General features: G+C 33.1%; 4 protein-coding genes across 4 annotated transcripts; 3 read left to right on the top strand and 1 right to left on the bottom strand.

Annotated features, from left to right (window-relative positions):
* Window positions 1–1,987: 1,987 nt before the first annotated feature.
* Window positions 1,988–3,993, top strand: LOC114078350 (polyphenol oxidase B, chloroplastic). Its single transcript, XM_027919007.1, has one exon. It carries the CDS (start codon window positions 2,023–2,025, stop codon window positions 3,808–3,810), a length of 1,788 nt encoding a protein of 595 aa, XP_027774808.1. The 5' UTR covers window positions 1,988–2,022; the 3' UTR covers window positions 3,811–3,993.
* A 7,588-nt stretch (window positions 3,994–11,581) lies between these two features.
* On the top strand, window positions 11,582–13,554 carry LOC107028683 (polyphenol oxidase D, chloroplastic). Its single transcript, XM_027919008.1, has one exon. The coding sequence runs from the start codon at window positions 11,609–11,611 to the stop codon at window positions 13,394–13,396; it is 1,788 nt and encodes a 595-aa protein (XP_027774809.1). The 5' UTR covers window positions 11,582–11,608; the 3' UTR covers window positions 13,397–13,554.
* Window positions 13,555–17,715: 4,161 nt separating this feature from the next.
* LOC107028682 (polyphenol oxidase A, chloroplastic) lies at window positions 17,716–19,694 on the top strand. Its single transcript, XM_015229849.2, has one exon. The coding sequence runs from the start codon at window positions 17,719–17,721 to the stop codon at window positions 19,522–19,524; it is 1,806 nt and encodes a 601-aa protein (XP_015085335.2). The 5' UTR covers window positions 17,716–17,718; the 3' UTR covers window positions 19,525–19,694.
* Window positions 19,695–21,962: 2,268 nt separating this feature from the next.
* Window positions 21,963–24,606, bottom strand: LOC107027015 (mediator of RNA polymerase II transcription subunit 28). Its single transcript, XM_015228169.2, has 4 exons — window positions 24,458–24,606; window positions 23,938–24,162; window positions 22,642–22,754; window positions 21,963–22,483 (listed from the first exon to the last, which is right to left on the bottom strand). Exons 2-4 carry the CDS (start codon window positions 24,110–24,112, stop codon window positions 22,349–22,351), a joined length of 423 nt encoding a protein of 140 aa, XP_015083655.1. The 5' UTR covers window positions 24,113–24,162; window positions 24,458–24,606; the 3' UTR covers window positions 21,963–22,348.
* Between the last annotated feature and the right edge of the window lie 1,025 nt (window positions 24,607–25,631).

Here is a 25,631-nt window from a genome sequence, read left to right as displayed (position 1 = left end):
ATATATATATATATATATATATATATATATATATATATATATATATATATATATATATCCTTTTAGTTGAAAATGATTTTCCAATTTTTTAAAAAATAATCTAATATTTGTATGGATGAGTTCAGGCCCACCGCCAGTTCATTTTTGCAAATCATATTTTAGGATATTCATTGAACGTGGAGTGAATTTTTTATTTGAAAATTTTTATGATGCTCTTTTGAGTAATTTATTATTGATCTTAAAGTTCTTTGTAAAAGCATCAATGTTTTTTTCGATCGATAGACTAACACTTTAATTCCGGCATTATAACGGTATTTTTTCTACTTCAATTTGTTTATCTTAAAATTTTATGGTTAAGAAAATTGTTAGTATTTGAAAAAAGCAATATAGTTATTTTCAAAGTAAAACGGATATTTTAAAATGGCTCATGAATATGTAAATTTAAAGATTCTATATTCCGATTGAAAATAAATATTTCACTGTCTCTATTTACTTGTCCATATTTTTTCTTTTATATCTGTCCCTATTTACTTGTCCATTTTAACAATTCAAGAAAGGACAACAATTTTTTTTCTAATATGCACTTATTTAATTCTAGAAAATTTCTAATACTACTAAGTTGTAGTGCATGCTTTTTGAAACCAAAAAATACTATTCGTTATACTTGGAGAGTTACATAATCTTGTAAGTTAATGTTAAAATTGTAACTAACCTGTGATAATAATTGGTGCCTTAATATAAGTGTCACTTCTAAAATGAACAACTAATTAGAGATAGAGGGAATATTAATTTGATCAATTTTCATATTTTAAATAAAGCCAAACAAATTAAAACCAAAAAGGTATTTGAATTATATATCTGTCCCCCATCAGCATGGAGAGTCCATAGGACCCATTATACACATTGCATAATAAGAAATGAAATTCATGGACAATACTATTATATGCTGATCTATCGTATGATCAATTCATTTCAAAATAAAAGCTCTCCAGGTTCCAAAGTGGGAATCACATGTGCATTCTAATTAATACTTTCTTCGTTTGGAAAAGAACGATTTAGTTTGACTTGAAACAAAATTTAAAAAAAAAAGAAAATCTTTTAATTTTATGATTCAAAATTAAAGTTATGTCAAATGTATCAAAATAATCTTTAATCTTGTGGATATTGGCCTTAAACATGTCACATCAAAAGTTAAAGTTAAAAGTGTTGCAAAAAAAAAGTCATTTTTTTCAAAATAAACTAAACGAAAACTAGGCCATTTTTTAAAAACGGATGGAATACTATATATTGGTGTTCAGGAGCCAAAAGTGTCAAAAAGGGTTCATTTGAATCTCTTTTATAAAAAAATCACATTATATATAATATATATTGAATCTCTTAAATTTTGAATCTCCTCAGACAAAATCACGGTTTTGCCATTATGGAGTTGTTTGGTTTGAATTCAAGTTATGATAGAATTAGTTATGATGAGATTATTTTTTTATATTTAGTGTTTGGTTTGTTGTATTCAAAATATAGACATTGCATAAATTTTAAGAACAATTTATTTATTTATAAAAATACCCTTTATGAATGTAAAAAATGACGTCTAAAAGGGGGTTAAAATAATATTTTTTGGCATTTGCTTATTTGTTCCCGTGATTATTATACCATCCAAGAAAGGAATAACTTATCTCAATACTAATTAGGATAAATTATTTCGAACATACCAATCAAGACACTTGCAATTTAATCCCATGATTATTTGGCGTAATCATTCACACCAAACGACTAGAGTTCAAGTATTCACAACATCTACACCAATGCTATTATCTTTCTACTTTGAAATAAAGTACACTCTTATTTGAATCATCTAGCTACTACATTATATTAAGACTAAAAATTATTACTATCTCAATCTCTCCCACCTACCGCATGTATATGTTGGAGTGGTAGGTGAACCTCTAAACTTTTACTTACTAGCAACATATTATATAAGGCTAGGTTGGAACCAAATAATTCATCAACCAAAAGCTATTAGCAATGGCAAGTGTAGTGTGCAATAGTAGTACTACTACTACTACAACTCTCAAAACTCCTTTTACTTCTTTAGGTTCCACTCCAAAGCCTTCTCAACTTTTCCTACATGGAAAACGTAACAAAACATTCAAAGTTTCATGCAAGGTTACCAATAATAACGGTGACCAAGATGAAACGAATTCTGTTGATCGAAGGAATGTTCTTCTTGGTTTAGGAGGTCTTTATGGTGTTGCTAATGCGATACCATTAGCGGCATCGGCTACTCCTATTCCATCCCCTGATCTCAAAACTTGTGGTAGGGCCACCATATCGGATGGTCCACTAGTACCCTATTCTTGTTGTCCCCCTCCTATGCCAACTAACTTTGACACCATTCCATATTACAAGTTCCCTTCTATGACTAAACTCCGTATCCGTACCCCTGCTCATGCTGTTGATGAGGAGTATATTGCTAAGTATAATTTGGCCATAAGTCGAATGAGAGATCTTGATAAGACAGAACCGTTAAACCCTCTAGGGTTTAAGCAACAAGCTAATATTCATTGTGCTTATTGTAACGGTGCTTATATAATTGGTGGCAAAGAGTTGCAAGTTCATAACTCATGGCTTTTCTTTCCGTTCCATAGATGGTACTTATACTTTTACGAAAGAATATTGGGGAAACTGATTGATGATCCAACTTTCGCTTTACCCTATTGGAATTGGGATCATCCAAAGGGCATGCGTTTACCTCCCATGTTCGATCGTGAAGGTTCTTCCCTCTACGATGAAAGGCGTAATCCACAAGTCCGTAATGGAACGGTTTTGGATCTTGGTTCATTTGGGGATAAAGTTGAAACAACTCAACTCCAGTTGATGAGCAATAATTTAACCCTAATGTACCGTCAAATGGTAACTAATGCTCCATGTCCTCTCTTGTTCTTCGGTGCGCCTTACGTTCTTGGGAATAACGTTGAAGCACCGGGAACCATTGAAACCATCCCTCATATTCCTGTACATATTTGGGCTGGTACTGTCCGTGGTTCAAGATTTCCTGATGGTGATGTGTCATACGGTGAGGATATGGGTAATTTCTACTCAGCTGGTTTAGACCCGGTTTTCTATTGCCATCACGGCAATGTGGACAGAATGTGGAATGAATGGAAGGCAATAGGAGGTAAAAGAAGGGATATATCTGAAAAGGATTGGTTGAACTCCGAGTTCTTTTTCTATGACGAACACAAAAATCCTTACCGTGTGAAAGTCAGAGACTGTTTGGACACGAAGAAAATGGGGTATGATTACGCACCAATGCCAACTCCATGGCGTAATTTCAAACCAAAAACAAAGGCGTCAGTAGGGAAAGTGAATACAAGTACACTCCCCCCAGCAAACGATGTATTCCCACTCGCGAAGATGGATAAAACTATTTCATTTGCAATCAACAGGCCAGCTTCATCGCGGACTCAACAGGAGAAAAATGAACAAGAGGAGATGTTAACGTTCAATAACATAAGATATGATAACAGAGGGTACATAAGGTTCGATGTGTTCCTGAACGTGGACAACAATGTGAATGCGAATGAGCTTGATAAGTCAGAGTTCGCGGGGAGTTATACTAGTTTGCCACATGTTCACAGAGTTGGCGAGAATGATCATACAGCGAAGGTTAATTTCCAGCTGGCGATAACAGAACTGTTAGAGGACATTGGTTTGGAAGATGAAGATACTATCGCGGTGACTCTGGTACCAAAGAAAGGCGGTGAAGGTATCTCCATTGAGAATGTGGAGATCAAGCTTGTGGACTGTTAAGTCTCAATTGAATTTGCTGAGATTACAATTATGATGGATGGATGATGATATGTTTTCATGTTACTTTGTTCTGTTTTCTACTTTTCCCCTCTCATGTAACTTTTCCTGTTGAAATCAGCTTTCATGCTTGATTTCCTTGGAGTTGTTATTCACTAATAAATTCAGTTACTATTACGTGGTTTACTATAACAAAGTATAGTTACTCGCGACATTTATTTAATGACATTCAAAATTAATATCGAAAAGAGAATAGAAAAAATTTTCGACAAAAACAAAAATGATGTGATTGACCTAAAAATAATGATGTTTAAGTGTGAAATATCATTTAAAACAATGATATTTGATACAAATGAAAAAAATATTGATATTTATTTCAAATTGGAAAAATATTATGACATGTGTTTCAAATGTTATTTATTATTAGTAGTTAACTATCGACATTTACATTTAATATTAAAAAATTTAGATCTTTTAAAATTATTTTTTCACTCTAGAAGAAAAGTTATTGGAGTCGTTCATAATATGAGTCTTTATTTATTTATTTTTAATTTATCACTACTTAACTAATCCACGTTACACGTAAATTAATCTTCCAAATCAATTATTTTTTAAAAATGATCTTTAATTTATATATTCTTCTCTGATTATTGTATCACTAAACAGTTTTTAGTCTTTCTATAAATACTCGTGTAGTATGTGAAGAAAAATTCTTAATACGAAGTAAAGAAAGAAAAGAATTTTAAGTAATATAAAGACTCTCTAAAAATAGTTTAAGAAAATTCTGCATATATAACCAAATAATTTTATTATATTTCTGAAGAGAATTGTTTGTATTTATCTCGAAATATATATAAACTATCTATTTAAATAAACAATTACACACCTCAAAGTCATCTTCTTTAATTATATTATCCTATTATTATTTTCTAACAATAAAAGTTTATCCAAAAATGCTCCAAGACTATTTTAATAGGACGAAGTGGACAAAAGAGTGGTAGGAATGAACGAAGAAATTGGATCTTGACAATATATATATGGTGAATCCTATTTGCATTTTCACGTGTTTACTTATATTTTAATTATTTTAATAAAATTTTGACTCTACTATTTAAATTTATAATTCGTCAATTAACTATAAACTTTTTTTTCTTTAGAAAAATCTTCAATACTAATTATAATATTTTACTCAAATTTCTCTCAAAATCACTTAATCTTTATTTTTAACTTAAAAGTCGTTCAATTACTTTACTTACAAAATCACTTAATTCATTTAATCTATTTTTTAAATTAATATTTATTGTTAGCGGAAACGTGAAACTAAAGAACAAGGAAGAACAACAATATTTAACGTGGTTCGGATCAAAATGATCCTACGTCCACCAAAGAACAACTGCACCAATATTTATTTCACTATACAAAGAATATAAGTGAAATACTACAAGAGAGAGAACACAATGCCTTAGAAGGTGAGAAGGCAAGTGAAAGGATGATTTGAAAATGAATTAAGAGCTACCTATTTATAGGAATAAATTCATCCTATTGATGTCATCCATGACATCACTATGTGTCAAAATTGTCAAGGTTAAGATAGCAAACCATTTTATGGTTTGCCTAACTTTCACCTACCAAGATACAATCTTTGACTTGTATTTTGTACTAATTATCTTCCTACCAAATATTCATATTAATTCATCTTCCATTTAGTTTGATTCCACAAGAACCAAAACCAACTCTTTCAATCTCCACCTTGGTTTGTGTTCCAAGCATGCGTATAAACAACTCCGGCCAAAACTTCTAAGCTTACTGGGCAATCCCATTGTAAGAAACAAGAAGAATCAAACCTTTGTTGAACATACCGGCTCCACCTAGCAGTTGTTCTCTTAGAGTTGCATCATACTCCCGCCAAGTCCTTGCAGTGTGCAAACTTGGCAAGCGGGACTATTTTGGTCAACATGTCTGCAGCGTTATCGTCTGTGATAACCTTCTCAACCTTGATAGCTCCCTTTTCTACGACATCTCGAATAAAATGAAATCTGACATCAATGTGTTTGGTGCGCTCATGAAATCTTTGATTTTTAATCAAATGAATAGCACTTTGACTATCACATTTTAGAATTGATTTAAGCTGAGCTGAACTCAATTCTGCCACCAAACCTTTCAACCAGATAGCTTCTTTCACTGCCTCCGTTGCTGCCATATATTCTGCCTCTGTTGTAGACAAAGCGACAATCGACTGTAAAGTCGATTTCCAACTAACGGCACTGCCAACGAGAGTAAAGATGTATCCAGTTGTGGACCTCCTTCGATCAAGATCCCCTGCATAGTCAGAATCAACATAACCGAGAATTGAAATACCTTCACTTTTCCGAAAGGTTAGGCCAACATCAGGAGCTCCTTTGAGATATCTCAATATCCACTTGACAGCTTCCCAATGCCTTTTTCCTGGATTTGCCATGTACTTGCTTACTACACTTACAGATTGGGCAATATCTGGACGTGTGCATACCATAGCATACATAATGCTACCAACTGCACTCGCATAAGGAACCTTTGACATATGCTCCACCTCATCCATAGATTGAGGCATTTGTAACTCTGAAAGCTTGAAATGAGAAGCTAAAGGTGTACTTACAGGCTTGCTCATATCCATATTGAATCTTTCAAGAACTTTTCGGATGTACCTCTTCTGAGAAAGATGTACAACACCATTTTCTCTTGAAATTTCCATTCCAAGGATTTTCTTTGCAACTCCTAGATCCTTCATGTCAAATTCCTTGCTCAACAGTTTCTTCAAAATATTTATCTCTGTGATGTTGTTAGCAGCAATAAGCATATCATCAACATACAACAAAAGATAAATCATAGAGTTACCAGACATCTTCTTGTGATACACACAACTATCAAATGCACTCCTCGAAAATCCATGTGTAGTCATGAATGCATCAAACCTCTTGTACCACTGTCTAGGGGATTGCTTCAAACCATACAAAGACTTCTTCAGTTGGCATACATGGTCTTCTTTTCCTTCAGCTAGGAAACCTTCAGGCTGATCCATATAGATTGTCTCTTCTAGATCACCATGTAAAAAAGCAGTTTTGACATCAAGCTGTTGAAGCTCTAAATCAAATTGTGCAACCAATGCTAGCAGCACGCGAATTGAGCTATGTTTCACGACTGGAGAAAAGATCTCATTGTAGTCAATTCCCTCCTTCTGACTGAAACCCTTTGCAACCAATCTCGCCTTGAACCTAGCAGCTTCCACTTCTGGAATACCTTCTTTCTTTTTGTAGACCCATTTGCATCCAACTGTCCTCATCCCCTTTGGCCTTTTAACTAAGACCCATGTCTCATTTCTGTGAAGAGACTCCATCTCTTCCATCATGGCCAACTGCCATTGTGCAGCATCTTTGCAAGAAGTTGCTTCAATATACGAAGAGGGCTCGAGATCCTTAATCTCTTCTTCTGCAGCTACGAACGCTTGTGCAATCAGATTTTCTTGCTCTATAAGACGTTCCGGTTTCCGTATCCGCCTTTTGTCCCTTCCCTTCGCAATTGTGTATGGTTCATTGGAAGCAAGTTCTTCTGCATCTTTTGACTCATCACTTTGAGTCTCTTGATCCCGTTTCTTGGTAAGCTCCACCGGTAGCTCCACCTGCTCGTTGTTCTCGTTTCTAGATAACTCCATAGAAACTTTACGAGGATCAAGTATAGAGGATTCATCAAAGGTAACATCTCTACTAACTACAAATTTGAGTAAAGACAAACACCATAGTTTGTACCCTTTTACTCCATCAACATACCCTACGAATATGGCCTTTTTAGCCCTTGGTTCAAGCTTACCTTCATTAACATGATAATAAGTTGGACACCCAAATATTCGCAAGTATGAATAGTTAGAGGGTTCACCTGACCAGACCTCATTCGGAGTCTTAAAGTCAATCGCTGATGCTGGAGACCGATTGACAATATGAGAAGCAGTATGAACTGCTTCAGCCCAAAATACTTTGGACATCTTAGCTTGTAAGAGCATACAACGAGCCTTCTCAAGAAGAGTTCTGTTCATTCTCTCGGCAACTCCATTCTGCTGTGGTGTGTGCCTGACCGTCTTATGCCTTGCGATCCCATGAACCTTGCAGAAATCATTGAACTCTTCACTGCAAAACTCCAAGCCATTGTCCGTGCGAAGATACTTGATTTTCCTCTCAATTTGATTTTCAACCAAAATCTTCCACTCTTTAAATGCTTCAAAAGCATCACCTTTTGTCTTCAGGAAACGCACCCAAACCTTTCGTGAAAAATCATCAATGAATGTGAGAAGATACCTCTTTCCTCCCTTTGATGGAAGCTTAGAGGGACCCCATAAATCTGAATGGATGTAGTCTAGCACCCCTCCCGTCTTGTGCTTGCCAGTGCTGAAGCTGACCTTTTTCTGCTTCCCTAAGACGCAGTGCTCACAAAATTCAAGTGTGCTGATCTTCTCACCATTCAAAAGGTTGCGGTTGCTCAACATCTCCAATCCTCGTGCGCTCATATGGCCTAGTCTCATGTGCCATAATTTTGCCTTGTCATCATTAGATAACTGCACTGTAGATGCATTTACAGAGCCAATAATGGTGCTTCCCGCAAGTGTGTAGAGGCCATCCTCCAGCTTGGCCTTCAACATGACTAAAGACCCTTTAGTCACTTTCATAGTTCCTCCTTCACTCATGTACTTATAGCCTTGTTTATCTAAAGTACCCAGGGAGATCAAATTCTTCTTTAGATCAGGAACATGACGGACTTCTGTAATAGTCCTCATGATTCCATCATGGCAGCGAACATGAACTGAACCAATGCCAACTATTTTACAAGTTGCATTATTGCCCATTAATACAGTTCCTCTGCTTGTTTCATAGCTGCTGAACCAATCTTTTCGGAATGTCATATGCAGAGTACAACCAGAGTCTAAGATCCATTTGTTGTCATAGACTCCATTATTGCATGATGTTGTTAGTACATAATCATCATCATTATCATGTACTTTCTCAACAATGGATGCACTCGCCTTTTCTTTGGACTTCGACATAGGGCAATCTCGTTCAAAGTGCCCCTTCTTGTGACAGCCCCAACACTCCGCATTCTTTTTGTTCACACGAGACTTTGATCTGTACTTCGATTTGCTCCTTCCCTTTTGGCTAGTACGACCTCTTACAAAGAGTCCACTAGCTTCGTCACTTTTGTCTCCTTCAAAATGCATCCGCACATCACAAGAGTTTAGTGCTTGCCGCACTTGCTCAAGTTTAATAGGTTGTTTGCTATACATCATTGAATTCTCAATATCACGATATTTTGAAGTCAATGAAAATAGTAAAGAACATGCAAGTGTCTCCTCGTCCTTTTTAATTCCAGCAGTTTGTAAGTCCATCACAAGTTTATTGAACGCATCTAGATGGTCTTGCAACAAAGTACCTGAATCCATCTTAAATGTATGAAGACGCCGTTGTAACAACATCCTTGTTGTCACTGACTGGTCCTGGTAAAGCCCTTCCAGCTTTTCCCATAACTCTTTGGCCGTCTCTTCGGTACTTGTACTCACTTCACAAAGTACGTTAGGTGCAAGGGACAGTTGGATTGCACTCAATGCATCTCCTTCAATCTTTTCTTTGTCGGAATCCGATATCTTATCGGGGTACTTTCCGTCAATAGCATGGATTGAACCTTCCCTCCGCAGTAACGCTATCATCTGGATTTTCCAGATATTGAAGTTGTTGCGCCCACTAAATCTATCAATTTCAAACTTCATGGAACTCATTTTTTTTTTACTTGTTCTTCCTTTTCTACTACAATGTATTTGGAACTACAGAAAACCAAAGTAATCCTTTTCTGATGTGGAAGTTCAGACTGTGCTGCAACCACAGAGCATACTCAGACAGAACCTTGCTCTGATACCAATTGTTAGCGGAAACGTGAAACTAAAGAACAAGGAAGAACAACAATATTTAACGTGGTTCGGATCAAAATGATCCTACGTCCACCAAAGAACAACTGCACCAATATTTATTTCACTATACAAAGAATATAAGTGAAATACTACAAGAGAGAGAACACAATGCCTTAGAAGGTGAGAAGGCAAGTGAAAGGATTATTTGAAAATGAATTAAGAGCTACTTATTTATAGGAATAAATTCATCCTATTGATGTCATCCATGGCATCACTATGTGTCAAAATTGTCAAGGTTAAGATAGCAAACCATTTTATGGTTTTCCTAACTTTCACCTACCAAGATACAATCTTTGACTTGTATTTTGTACTAATTATCTTCCTACCAAATATTCATATTAATTCATCTTCCATTTAGTTTGATTCCACAAGAACCAAAACCAACTCTTTCATTTATTGACATGAAATGCTTATTTCTAATCAAGAATTTTAGAAAATAATATATTTAATGACCCGCCCACTTTACCTTTTTTTATTTAAAAGAATAGTTTTTATTTCTTAAAAGTTGGGTAAGAAATAAAAATTCATATCAATAAAGTTTAATTTAAAAAATTAATCAAATAAATAAATCGATTTTATAAGTAAAACATTTATAATTAAATGACTTTAAAGTTAAAACTTAAAACTAATTATTTTAAAAAAAATTAAAATTTGTAATTAAATAATTATATAAGATAGTATTTCAACGATTCAATTATCTTCTATGAGCTATCATTCATTTCCGACAACTGGTACAAAAAGCTTTACATGGGAAAACACATGGACATCACGACTAAAACACTTTTTTTTAATAATATTGTTTGCAAGTGTACACCGAAAGATCTACGTTAATATAACATAATATTACGGATAGAGCTAAAAGTCTAATTACGAATTTCATGAGATTTAATAATTTTTATTTAAATAGTATATTATATTTAAAAATTATTAAATATATACAAATTTAAACTCTTAAAATCATTGTTATAATTTAGAATCCAAAATGTTAATATTTTGGTTTCGCCTCTGCTAAACATTAGTAATCAAAATTATCTCTCTGTTTAGAGCATTACTACTATACATATCTACCAAGTATAAAAGCTGTTAAAGAATTTCCCCACACTTATTATTCTTAATCTCCCACCTACCCAATCACAAATATATTAAACGAGCCTCTAAATTTGCCCTATTGGGGGTAATATGATCTACCTATAAATTATTTGTAATCTAGTCAAAAAGATGCCAAAAAAATATAATACTCCATCTAGATTGAAAATTTTAGTCAATAGAAAAGAAGAGAAACATGATAACTTTATAAAATATTTTATCTTTGGTATAGCTTTGATATAGCGTATAAGAATAATAATGAATAAAATATATTACTAGTAATACTGATATTAATAAATGATGAGATTAGTTATCTTTAGAATGCTTTCTATCTTATGTCTGATTTGATGTATTAACGACAATTTTGTTTCTACAACCATGCATTATTACTGATCAATGTATTGTTAAATGCTAATACCGTGATTAATTGTTATGTATTAGTTATATATATGTATATGTTTTGTAATAAGAAATATGATGTATAACTAATTCATAAGTAGTATTATCGAGAGTAAAGTTATTTTTCTGGTCAGTAGAGAGCTTCTAAGAACAAAAACTTAATAATTGTATTGTATGGCTGCTATTCAAAATTCCCCACCTAACGCGTCCTGGAATAATTGATATGACTTGAAGCCGCCTCTAAAATTAAATAATAATTGGTGCTTATAATGTTTTACATATTATATAAAGCAAGGTATAGCCCAATGAATTTTCATTCAAAAGCTAGCAACAATGGCAAGTTTGTGTAATAATAGTAGTACCAATTCTCTCAAAACTCCTTTCACTTCTTCATCCACTTCTTTAGGTTCCACTCCAAAGCCTTCTCAACTTTTCCTACATGGAAAACGTAACAAAGCATTCAAAGTTTCATGCAAGGTTACCAATACTAACGGTAACCAAGATGAAACGAATTCTGTTGATCGAAGGAATGTTCTTCTTGGCTTAGGAGGTCTTTATGGTGTTGCTAATGCTATACCATTAGCTGCATCCGCTGCTCCTACACCACCTCCTGATCTCTCGTCTTGTAGTATAGCAAGGATTGACGAGAATCAGGTGGTGTCATACAGTTGTTGCGCGCCTAAGCCTGATGATATGGAGAAAGTTCCGTATTACAAGTTCCCTTCTATGACTAAGCTCCGTGTTCGTCAGCCTGCTCATGAGGCTGATGAGGAGTACATCGCCAAGTACAACTTGGCGGTTAGCAAGATGAGAGATCTTGATAAGACACAACCTGATAACCCTATTGGTTTTAAGCAACAAGCTAATATACATTGTGCTTATTGTAACGGTGCTTATAGAATTGGTGGCAAAGAGTTACAAGTTCATAACTCATGGCTTTTCTTCCCGTTCCATAGATGGTACTTGTACTTCTACGAGAGAATCGTGGGTAAACTGATTGATGATCCAACTTTCGCTTTGCCATATTGGAATTGGGATCATCCAAAGGGTATGCGTTTTCCTGCCATGTATGATCGTGAAGGGACTTCCCTTTTCGATGAAACACGTGACCAAAGTCACCGTAATGGAACAGTCATTGATCTTGGATTTTTTGGCAATGAAGTCGAAACAACTCAGCTACAGATGATGAGTAATAACTTAACTCTAATGTACCGTCAAATGGTGACTAATGCTCCATGTCCTCGGATGTTCTTTGGCGGACCTTATGATCTCGGGAGTAACGTTGAACTCCCGGGAACTATAGAAAACATCCCTCACGGTCCTGTCCACATTTGGTCTGGTACAGTGAGTGGTTCAACTTTGCCCAATGGAGCCATATCGAACGGTGAGAATATGGGACATTTCTATTCAGCTGGTTTAGACCCGGTTTTCTTTTGCCATCACAGCAATGTGGATCGGATGTGGAGTGAATGGAAAGCAACAGGAGGGAAAAGAACCGATATCACACATAAAGATTGGTTGAACTCCGAATTCTTTTTCTACGATGAAAATGAAAATCCTTACCGTGTGAAAGTCAGAGACTGTTTGGACACGAAGAAGATGGGGTACGATTACAAGCCAATGGCAACCCCGTGGCGTAACTTCAAGCCTTTAACAAAGGCTTCAGCTGGGAAAGTAAATACAAGTTCAATTCCTCCAGTAAGCCAGGTATTCCCTTTGGCTAAACTCGACAAATCAATTTCGTTTTCCATCAACAGGCCGACTTCATCAAGGACTCAACAAGAGAAAAATGCACAAGAGGAGATGCTAACATTCAACAGCATAAGATATGATAACAGAGGGTACATAAGGTTCGATGTGTTCCTGAACGTGGACAATAATGTGAATGCGAATGAGCTTGATAAGGCAGAGTTCGCGGGGAGTTATACTAGCTTGCCACATGTTCATAGAGCTGGTGAGACTAATCATATCGCGACTGTTGATTTCCAGCTGGCGATAACAGAACTGTTGGAGGATATTGGTTTGGAAGATGAAGATACAATTGCGGTGACTCTGGTGCCAAAGAGAGGTGGTGAAGGTATCTCCATTGAAAATGCGACCATCAGTCTTGCTGATTGTTAATTAGTTACTATCGAATTTGAATCTGCTGATATTACTTTGATGCTCTGTTTCTGTTTTTTTTTTTTCATGTTGAATCAGCTTGATGCTTGATTTCCTTTTAGTTGTTATGCAAGAATAAATTGGTTACAATTATGTTTGAAAAAATAAAACATTGTTTACTTTTGCAAATCAAAAGTTAACAAAGAATATATATATATCAACTGAATTCAAGTTAAAAAATACATGTATTCACGCGAAAAGGATCAAGAATATCATCTTGTCTAGAATAGGTCAGGACTCACGAGGCTCCATAGGTTCGTCTTTTAGGGGTAAAGTTACTTTTTTCATGGAATTTGGAGATGAGAATATCATCTTGTCTAGAATGAAAAATGGTGATGGTGAATTGCTTCAATGGGGTAGCCACATAGTGGCGAGGTTGTCCCAGAGGACATCCTTCGTCGAAAAAAAATATGATATATATAAATAAAATAATATATAAGATGATTAAATAATATATTTTGGACACTCACGATATAACAAGTTGCTAATTCTGGGCACACTTTGTTAAATTTCTGGCTCCGCCCCTGGATTGCTTACTAAGTCGGATGAAAACTAAGTAGTGATAGTCTACATAAATATAACCCTTAACTTGACATCATAAATGTGACCTTTGACTTGACGTCCACTGGCAACTATGACTATTAATTTTGGGTACGCACAAGTAGGCACTTAAACTTGTATAAAATTGAACAAATAGACAGATTCGTCCTACATGATACCCTACATGGCAATTTTGTGTCTTATATGTACATGTGTGTATACTTGTTCAATTTTATACAAGTTTAAATGCCTAGTTATACACACTCAAAGTTGAAGGACATAGTTATACACTAAAATTAAGTTAAGGGTTGATTTATATATTATGTCTCGATAAAACTAAGTAGTGAAAGTGAATAATATCATATTCATTCAAGGAAGTTACTATATATTATAAAATGGTGATTGTGATTGCTTCTTGAGTCGGATGATTCATAATACTAATAATATTATCGAGTTTATAATTAAATATGTATAATTATTTTATTAAATATACCATGTATAATTAAAAATTATTGGTTCCCCGTAAATTAATCTTTAGATCCATTCCTTTAAAGATTTATTCATGTTATTTGTTTTAATGGTGTTGAACAATGACAGAGTAAAAATTGACGACTAATGAAAATAAGAACATACGTAAAATTCTTCCTATTTCCATAACAATTTCATAATATTAAAAAACATTTGAGTAAATATAGAATCCGAAGTTGTCTCCTTATTTATAACTTGAATGAATATTTAGAAGGTAGTGCATTCCAAAAGATGTACATCAATATAATATAATATAATATAATATAATATAATATAATATTATATCAAGATTATCTTTCTGTTAAAAAAAATAGTACACTACTTATATTTGATTTGTCTACAGATCTTCCCAAGTAAAAAAAAATTATTAAAAATTCCCCACATTTATTATTCTTAATTTCCCTCCTACCGCGTCCCAAATATAGTAATTATTAAGTGAGCTTTTAAACTTGCTCCAATTGGGGTATATTTTATCAATGAATTTTTAATCTACCTATCAATAATTTGTAATTTAGTCAAAATGTTTAAAAAAGAATAACCTCTTAGTATGAAGTTTAAGAAAAAAAAGAATTTTTATCTGATGGACTTAAACGTACTAAAAATATCATTTTGTATTGTTGTCTTAAATATGTCACGTGAAAAATTAAAGTTATAATATAATCAAAGAAGAAAAAAAGATCTATTTTTTAAACAGACTTAAAAAGAAAGCATGTACTCTATCCACTTTTAATTGTCATAATTTTTTTTTAATTCAAACGATAATAACTTTGACTAACATTTTATGATGTATTTTTTCATCATATCGGTGTGCAAATAATTGCAATTGATAGTATTTTTGATATTGTTTTATATATAAATTTTTTATTTAAAATTTAAAATTAATATAATCTAATTTAATTTTAAAAATTAATTAAATTGACTTTAGAAAAACGTAATATAACAATTAAAAATAAAAAAAGAAGTTTATTTTTTTAAGGAAGGGGCGGAAGATTTAAATCAATAGGATAAATGAAGAAATTAAACCAAGCCCAAAAAGAAACATAATAACTTCACAAAATTTATTTTGGCAAAATAATATATTGCAAATATAGTAAACATGAAATATAAGCTAATTTTGAGATCTGTGTCATCACTAAAACGGCCTCTTTTCTTAATCTTAGAGAAAAATAGTGCTTTGAGAGTGGAAAAGAGTTGTTAAATGAGTTTGGAGTTAGTTTAATAAATATAGTACTGAATAAGATCCGTTAGTAATGATGAAATTAATAATCTGAGACTATTTTTAATTAACTGTTTCATTTGATGTATAGTATAATTTTTATAAATTAATATAGGTGGTATCATAAAGTTTTATTATTTCATAGAGATATTATTTAATCGATAAACTCATATTTATTAATTGGGAAAAGGCTAAAATATGTCATGAACTTTCAGAAAAGGCTCATTTACACCATTCGTTAAAAGTTTGGCACATCTATGTCATTATCGTTCAAGAAAAGGCTCATTCATGCCATTATTTTTTAACAGTAATTTTGCAAAACCATTTTTGACACGTAGTCAATTATAATTCGGCTACATCATCAATTTTTTTAATTAAAAAATCGTAATTCTGAAGAAAAAAAATTGAATTAATTTTTTTTAAATTTTTTTATTAAATAAATTGATGGCGTGGCCGAATCATAACTGGTCAAGTCATCATTTAAATAAAAAAATCAAAATTCTGAATAAAAATTGAACTTTTTTTTTATGATATTTTTCTTTAAAAAATTGATGACGTGGCCGAATTATAATTGGCCACGTGTCAAATATGGTTTTGCAAAACCACCGTTAAAAAATAATGGCATAAATAAGTCTTTTTCTTAATGGTAATGGCATAAATGAGCCAAACTTTTAACTTATGGCATAAATGAGCCTTTTCTGAAAGTTCGATGGCATATTTGAGTCTTTTCCCTTATTAATTTAAAGAATGGTTTGAGATGTAATGAAGGTTAATTTTGATTATATCAAAATCATTCTATCTTACTAATTTATGTATCATATTTATTGATCACATAAAAAAATTATTGAATTGACACTATTGTGCAAACAAAAAAGCGTGGATAACAAGTATGTTTTTTGATTCAATATATTCGTTGGTTTGACCACCAAATGTATGATAGATGAGTTTTGATTATGGTAGATAATTGTGCATCACATAAAAATATTGAAGGACTACATAATATTGGATTATTTTTCTTGCCACCCAACATGACATTCAAAATTCAACATTGTGATGCAATAATAATAAGAGCTTCAAAGATGTATTATCGTAATAGATTTTATCATAGGATATTAGAAGGTTATGAAGTGTGACAAATTGATCCAACAAAGATTAATGTTTTGGATGTTATCAATTTTGTTATCCCTACTTGAACAACAATTGTTCGATAGAAGACAATAGCAAATTGTTTTTGACACTGTAAAGTTTGTTCGGGGATGTAATCTGAGAGAATTTGAATGAATTCATTTGTGAGAAAATGTCATTCATGAACTCGAGGTCATGATTAATGTTCTCGGTTATAACCTGTTATACATGTTCAGAGGTCCATAGCTTAGAAGAATTTATGGATACCATCGGAAAAAGCAATGTCGATGATGAAGTTGAATATGATACTATAACTTTGGAACCAATTACGCGTAAGGAAACACTTATCGCATCTGGAACTCTTCTATGGTGAAGTTCGAAAAGACAAAATTGGAGCTCTTGGAAGCAATATGAAATGTTAGAAATGAACTTCAACTACATTTAAATTTTAACAAAAAAAAAAACAGAATAGAATCATTTTTTTACTAAATTATCTTAGATATATTTATGCTTTTGAATAATAATCAATTTATGATATTAATAGGACCCATGTATTTATATAGGGGTCTTCTGAAAATATATTATCTCATTATTTTATTGAAAATGGTGATTTTTTTCATTGCCCTAATCGAAAATCCTAGAAAAATATTATTTTAGAGGGATTATTAATTTATCGAGTATTAATTTATAGAGGTTTTACCGTAATGTTGTTGTGAAATTATAACCAATGCTTACTTATATATTGTTAAAAAAAGTTCCTCACCTACCACATCCCAAATTTTTCGGTATGAGATCGACCTACCTCTAAGCTTATTTGAAATGGAGTAATATTTTATTTGGCCCCAACACATTATATAAGGCAATGTATAGCCCTATGAATCTTCATCCAAAGCTAGCAATAATGGCAAGTTTGTGTAATAGTAGTAGTACATCTCTCAAAACTCCTTTTACTTCTTCCACCACTTGTTTATCTTCCACTCCTAAGCCCTCTCAACTTTTCCTACATGGAAAACGTAACAAAACATTCAAAGTTTCATGCAAGGTTACCAAAAATAACGGTAACCAAGATGAAACGAATTCTGTTGATCGAAGAAATGTTCTTCTTGGCTTAGGTGGTCTTTATGGTGTTGCTAATGCTATACCATTAGCTGCATCCGCTGCTCCAACTCCACCTCCTGATCTCTCATCTTGTAATAAACCAAAGATCAATGCAACTACGGAGGTGCCATACTTTTGTTGCGCGCCTAAGCCTGATGATATGTCCAAAGTTCCTTATTACAAGTTCCCTTCTGTGACTAAGCTCCGTATTCGTCCCCCTGCTCATGCTCTTGATGAGGCGTATATTGCCAAGTACAATCTGGCGATTAGTCGAATGAAAGATCTTGATAAGACACAACCTGATAACCCTATTGGTTTTAAGCAACAAGCTAATATACATTGTGCTTATTGTAATGGTGGTTATTCTATTGATGGCAAAGTGTTGCAAGTTCATAACTCGTGGCTTTTCTTCCCGTTCCATAGATGGTACTTGTACTTCTACGAAAGAATCTTGGGATCACTCATCGATGATCCAACATTCGGTTTGCCATTTTGGAATTGGGATCATCCAAAGGGCATGCGTTTTCCTCCAATGTTTGATATTCCAGGGACTGCCCTTTATGACGAAAGGCGTGGTGATCAAATCCATAATGGAAACTTTATAGATCTTGGTTCTTTTGGGGATCAAGTTCAGACAACTCAGTTGCAGTTGATGACTAATAACCTAACGCTGATGTACCGTCAATTGGTAACTAATTCTCCATGTCCTCTTATGTTCTTTGGTGGACCTTACACTCTTGGGAATAACGTCGAAGCAGGGGGAACTGTTGAAAACATCCCTCACACTCCTGTACACGTTTGGGTTGGTACGAGACGAGGTTCAAAATTTCCTAATGGTGATGTGTCATACGGTGAGGATATGGGTAATTTCTACTCAGCTGGTTTAGACCCGGTTTTCTATTGCCATCACAGCAATGTGGACCGAATGTGGAACGAATGGAAGGCAACTGGAGGTAAAAGAACAGATATACAAAACAAAGATTGGTTGAACTCCGAGTTCTTTTTCTACGATGAGAATGGAAATCCGTTCAAAGTGAGAGTCAGAGACTGTTTGGATACGAAGAAGATGGGGTATGATTACCAGCCAACGGCAACCCCATGGCGTAACTTCAAGCCAAAAACAAAGGCTTCAGCTGGGAAAGTGAATACAGGTTCAATTCCTCCCGAAAGCCAGGTATTCCCATTGGCTAAACTCGACAAAGCAATTTCATTTTCCATCAACAGGCCTGCTTCGTCAAGGACTCAACAAGAGAAAAATGCACAAGAGGAGGTCCTAACATTCAATGAAATAAAATATGATAACAGAGATTACATAAGATTCGATGTGTTCCTCAACGTGGATAACAATGTGAACGCGAATGAGCTTGACAAGGCAGAGTTCGCGGGGAGTTATACTAGCTTGCCACATGTACACAGAGTTGGAGATACTAAACATACTGCAACTGCTACTCTCCGGCTGGCGATAACAGAACTGTTGGAGGACATTGGTTTGGAAGATGAAGATACTATCGCGGTGACTCTGGTACCAAAGAAAGGTGATATTTCCATTGGAGGTGTGGAGATCAAGCTTGCAGATTGTTAAATTAGTGTGTAGTGAATCTGCTGACACTACAGTTGAAGAACTATAGGTTCTGTTATGATTCTGTTTTTGTTTGTTGTTTTGTCTGTTTGTTTGTTTTTTAAATTTCCAAGTTTGAAACTTGATTTCCTTGTAGTTGTTATTCACCAATAAATGAATCCATTTTCGAACCATTTACTTTTGTTATTGTAACTATAAAACAATCTTAATATCCACTTCGTTTTATCTCATACAAAAAATGTTAAATATGTTGTTTATTGGATATTTTTAAGAATGCTTTTAAAAAATAAATGTTACAAATGCATAATATGATGGTGTTGGAATGAGTCACATGTTATGATTTGATGAATTTTAGCTATGACAATTACTCTAGCTAGTTAGTGTATTAAGTTTTGAAGTTTGAATTATGAATAGCTAAGTTAAAGGGATGATATTTTTTATATGAGATTCCTAACTTTTAAGAAAAAATAGTGAACAAGATTAGGAACAATAGCATGTGGATTTAGAAAGGACTAGTAACCTTAAAATAATGTAGGATACACAATAATCACATATAGTATTGAATATTTACCCCACTATAGTATTTTTTTTATTATATAAAGAAAAGGTGCGATGTCTGACTAGAATTATTAATATTATTACAGAAAGCAAAAAAGATATATAATATATGGTACTCCTACTAGTAAATAACAGCTACAAATGGAATATATATTGAATAATTACACCACAAGTCGATAATAAGCAGATCAAAACAATTAATGTAATAAGAAAGATTTGTCTGACACAATTAATAAGAAAGATTTTTATCTGACACAATTTATATGATTTTATTTTATTTTTAATCTGTTTAAAATATATATATATATATATATATATATATATATTTAATTTAAAATATTTATTTTTTGTTTAAGAAAATGATTTATAGTCACATAAATGTCTATAATTCATTTTAGATTATAAATTTAAAATGTTATTTTTTTTCTTAAATTTCGTATTAAATTAAACTGATTTAGATAAATTAAAATAAATTAAGACGGATGAATTAAGTATTTCAATAAAAGGTGCTGATAATAAATATTAGTATATTGTTATAGAAAGAAAGTGGACTTATAAATATATACTGTATTAGATAATAGCTATTAATGGAATATATATTGAATAAATAATTGCACCACTAGCTAGTCGATGATAATAAAGTACATAAAAACAATTACTATTTAATAAAAAGGACAATTTCTAAAAAGAATTAAAAGTCTTATTAAAGAAAGCAAGTAGACTTTATAATATACTATTAGGCACATGTTTCTCCTTCAATTCGAGATGCCTTGGATTACGAAAAAGTTTTAAGAAAAAAAAAAGGACAATGGAATTGAGAAGATGACAACTAAATTTTTTGAATATTTAAAGTATTAGCTCCACTAGTGGATGTTGAATTTAAAAATGAAATAAGATAGTAAATTAAGTGGATATTAATTTAATTGTGTCGGGCCGTAGAATTTTTTATAATGGGACAAAGTAAATCGGATCGAAGGAATAAGACGAGTTTGAGATTACTAAGGGCTCGTTTGGTCATAGATTTTTTAAATAATATTTGGAAAAAAATTTGATAAATAGTGTTTATCATATATGGCAAATATTTTTAGCAAATATTTCAGATTCTCAAATATTAGCTTTTTTTTAGCATTTGGGTCAAATCTCATTATTTGGGATCTTTTAAAAATTGAAAATTTACTCCAAACATTTATCTTTACAAAAACATCCTATCTTTTAAAAATTGAAAGTTTACCCCAATCATTTATCTTTTACAAAAACACCCTCTATAGTTGTTGCTTACGTTGCATTACATAATTTTTTACATTAATTTCAAAGTAGCGATGAAATATTCGGTGAATGTGAAATGATAATATGATTATTGATGAAAATGATGAATAATCGGCTCAAGAGAACAAAGTCATGTGTTTTGTCTACTTCACGATATATGAAATGATGCTTCTTGCACTCGCTCAAAATTATCACATTGCTCTAGTGTCATGGACATTATTTGTTATTGTTGTAACAAAGATCCAATTAACTTGTAATACAAACTCATGGTTAATTTTGATTTTTTTAAAACTTTTGGGTATAAATCATATTTTTCTAAAAAGGTGAAATATATTTCTCAAATACTATGGCCATGGTGAAATTCCACCCAAATTTTCAGCCAAATAATATTGCTAAGAATATTTAGAAATCTATGACCAAATGGTAGATAAGTGTTTGGCGAATTTGGGAACAAATCCTGCTAAGGTGTAGGTCGTAGTTTTTCAACTTTGTGAAGCAATCTGGGTTTTTTACCTTCCCACATTTTTTAACTCCCTCCACCCTATCCCATTTTATATGATGTTTTTATGTTGGCTGAACATCAAAAGGAAGGTATACTTCAAATCTAAGAACCAAGGGAGAGAAATGGTAAAGGATCCATTCTAATATTCTAGGCATACATAAAGCTCAACAATGTACTCTCCATCTATAAATAAGATGTATGGGAATTGGCATCGCAGTTGATAAAATAATACACTGTGAGCTACATTAACAATGAGCTCATCGTTGTCAACCAACTATGCTCATCGTACCCTCAACCTGTCATTTAAACACACTAACAAGAAGTCATCTCGCTCAAGTTGTGGGATTACACTGAGTTTGTTGTTGTTGTAGTAACAAATCATCTCTGTAGCGAGCTCGTTGCCTTGTACTACCTTCAAATACAGGATGAGAGCAGAGAAAACAATAAGCTAAGTTTTTGTTTCACATTTCTTCCTGCTTACTTATAAACTCCGCAGTAGGTTTACACCCTCTCCAACTCCATGTTGTGTTTGTCTAATTGATCCTTCAACTCCTTCCTCCATTCTTGGATCAGTCTTTCCTGCTTACTTATAAGCTCAGTTTTCGTTTTCAACTCTTCTTCCATTTTTGCAATCTCCTGTTCATATTAATTGGAATCCACAAATCTCCATTAGCAACGTCAAAAATTAGTGGGGAACACTGGTAGTCCTCTAAGAACTCACATCATCAAAATTTTATCTTTTCTTTTATTTTAGTTTCTTTTTGGAATATATCATCGGTGTTACCATAACTTACCTTTCTAAGCATATCTGGCTTGGACGGCAGGTCCTCGCGTTGTAATCCAATCAAATAAAGTTGAAGCTTTTTAGCTGCTTCCATGAAATCTCTCGCATGCCTCTCAACATCAACTGAGGAACAAAAAATTTGCAACTCATTTAGAAAAAAAGATGGAAATTACTACACTTGAACACGCATGAATTAGCACAAAGAATAAAATAAAATGGAAAAAGAGAAACAAACACAAGCCTAAATTGAAAAGGAAAAAATTCAAACTTTATTCCTGCATAGGTGTTTGGGAACCATCAGCGCCTGAAAGTGTCACCATTTCTACAGGACATTAAATGCCTGGAATTTCATCAAATTTCACTACAAGAGGAAAAATCAAGGGCAACTAAATAAAGCTTTGAAGTACAGATACAAAAAGAACTAAGCTAAAACTGTAATCCGCTTAATCAATCTAAGAATCACACAATCTATTGTTGTATTTTACTTATGAGTCATCTCATGGATCTCTAGAAACGAGTAATAGTGTGTAGACTCAGGTAAATTACAAAGGTAACAAAGAGACGTTTTTGCTAAAAGTTAGGATTAAGGCTTAGATGTTAGGTCTCGTGTTCGCCAAAATTCTTAGTTTTGTAGGAGATTTGTATATCAGTGCAGAGGTGAGTGTGAGATGTAAAGAGCCTCTAGTTTTCTTTTAGCTGAGAAAAACGGTAACTATACATAGAACCTCTAGTTTTTAAAAAATTTTAGTTGTCTCTTAAGACAAATTATTGTGTACCGGAATGGTATGGACCGAGTAGATCAGAGAACACATGGAATACCATATGACCAATCAAAAAAATAATCTTACAGCCAACCCAAACTAGATTGTGGAATAGTTGATTAATTGACTAAGAAGCTTCAGCAAAATGTAATATTCAAAGAACCCGTATCATGAAATCAAAAAACCAATTCCAACAAGAACAAAGCACCATTTGATCAGTTCGAGTGGGGCTTTACCAGTATTAAATGGATAATGGAGCAAGACCTCAAAATTAAAGCAAAATATTCCCAGATAGTTTTAGATCATCAACTAGCTAAATCTTTTAAGATCACTAAAGATCAAAGTAGAGGACTCAAAATAATTTTGACAGCCAAAAAGTAGGCATACAAATTTTAGGAGTAACAATTATGCTGCATTGCATTCTTCTGACTGATGCATTGCTACTAATTCATCCTTCAACGATTATCAGTAGATACAAGACTCCATACATAATTTTACTTGTTCAAGCAAAAGACAGGTTATATAATGAGCCAAAATTTACTCACTCTGATGATAAGGATGGGCTGAACGGTCTATCGCCTGTAGCTCTCGTGCAGGCAAACAAGGAAGCAAAGCAGCCTCTAATGCCATAACACACGCAATCATGTCATCCCTTGAAGCAGGAGATTGCATTTGTGATTCAGGAGTTTGCTGTTGATCAACAGAATGTCTCTCAGCCATGTGTTTTCAAGCAAATGTAGAACCACAACAGCCCTCACTTCAAAGTTCAGCTGAAAATTGATCATGACAATCAGTAAACAAAACAAAATAAGGACACAACCACTTCAATTACAACTACAAAACTCTACTCCAAAATCTCTATATTTCGATCTTTGTTAAATTTAACTAATTCTCAGATTTATAACCGAAAAAACAATTTTCCAACGGGAATTTCAACCTATCAGAATTGTACGAAAACTACAATTTGTTGCAATTCTATTCCATTTCAAATTACAACTACACATCAAATTAAACACAAACACGAACATGAAAATACAAAAAATCACCATAAAGTGAGTGTTTTACCTGCTTGAGATGCAATTCAAAATCAGATGCTACGAAATTCAACCTGGATGAACAGCAATTGAGCTGGGTTTATTTAGGGTTTAAAGGAAAAAGATAATGAAGATATTGAAATGAATTGGGATAACAAGCCCTGGTAAATGGGTTCATTATTCGGGTTTTGTATAATGGGCTCAAAAAGTCTACCACGCCCAATACAGCTTGCCCAGCCCATCTTGGATATAAGCCTAGTAAATAGTAGGGATATTTTCAAGTTTTTTGCGCGATTTGTTTCTATTTTCGGGTGGTCTTTCATTTTTGCTATTCGATATAATAGTCTTTAATGTTTGTCTTTCGTTAAAGTACCATTAGGTATGACTTAATTTCGTTAGTTATAAGCTTAGAAAATATTTATCTTATTCGACATAAATTATATGTATTTGATTCGCAAGGTATTAAGTTTAGAAGTAATAATTAGAATTTGTTTGGATGGACTTATTATTGCTTTTGATCTATAATCACAAGCTAGAATTTCTAATTTATGATTTTTGGTTAATTTTTTATCTTTTTTATCGTAAAACTAACTGCTTATAAGTCCGTCCTTTTTTTAAATTCATTCAAACACTCTAAAAATAATTTTAAGTTATTTTGACTTGAGAACACTTAAAATAATATGATCCAAGATTTTGTGGGAACATAACTATGCCTTGTAAGGCATAATTTGTGGTTATAAACTTCATACGGCATGACATTTTGAAAGTGAATTTTTATGTCCTTATAATCTGTGGTTACAAAATGAATTTATCTATCTACCGATATAAGTTCCTTGAAATTACACAACATAATTGACATTATATTATGATATAAAATATAAACTTGTGTCAAGTGATTTCTTTTATTTATTTTTTATGTTGGGAATATTTTTGAGCCCAAACATAAACCTTTAGAGTATTTTTAGATCCAAAAGTGGAAGAGGCAGAAGCAGAGGCATATCTAAGCGGAGGTTATTGGGTTCACGTGAATCCGCGGTCTTCTTTTGAGATTATATGTTACAGTGTTTTATTTTTTTAAAAAAATATTGAAATATAGATGTGTGAATGCACACTCGGAGTATCACATAATGCAATTATGACTGGGTGCACCTCTCTTCGCAAGGTTAGAAATTTCAATTTTATATTTATCTTGTTTTATATATATA

Source organism: Solanum pennellii, chromosome 8, assembly GCF_001406875.1.
Source record: "Solanum pennellii chromosome 8, SPENNV200".
Lineage (NCBI taxonomy): Eukaryota > Viridiplantae > Streptophyta > Magnoliopsida > Solanales > Solanaceae > Solanum > Solanum pennellii.
The sequence above is the reverse complement of the archived record's forward strand: the minus strand, read 5'-3'. Positions and strand labels throughout refer to the sequence as shown.

Excerpts from the sequence above, each read along its gene's own strand:
- LOC114078350 (XM_027919007.1), top strand. The coding sequence starts at position 2,023 with ATGGCAAGTGTAGTGTGCAATAGTAGTACTACTACTACTACAACTCTC.
- LOC107028683 (XM_027919008.1), top strand. The coding sequence starts at position 11,609 with ATGGCAAGTTTGTGTAATAATAGTAGTACCAATTCTCTCAAAACTCCT.
- LOC107028682 (XM_015229849.2), top strand. The coding sequence starts at position 17,719 with ATGAATCTTCATCCAAAGCTAGCAATAATGGCAAGTTTGTGTAATAGT.
- LOC107027015 (XM_015228169.2), bottom strand. The coding sequence starts at position 24,112 with ATGGCTGAGAGACATTCTGTTGATCAACAGCAAACTCCTGAATCACAA. Across the intron at positions 22,755-23,937 it reads AGCCCATCCTTATCATCAGA|TTGATGTTGAGAGGCATGCG; the intron begins GTGAGTAAATTT and ends TTTGTTCCTCAG. Across the intron at positions 22,484-22,641 it reads AGCCAGATATGCTTAGAAAG|GAGATTGCAAAAATGGAAGA; the intron begins GTAAGTTATGGT and ends TAATATGAACAG.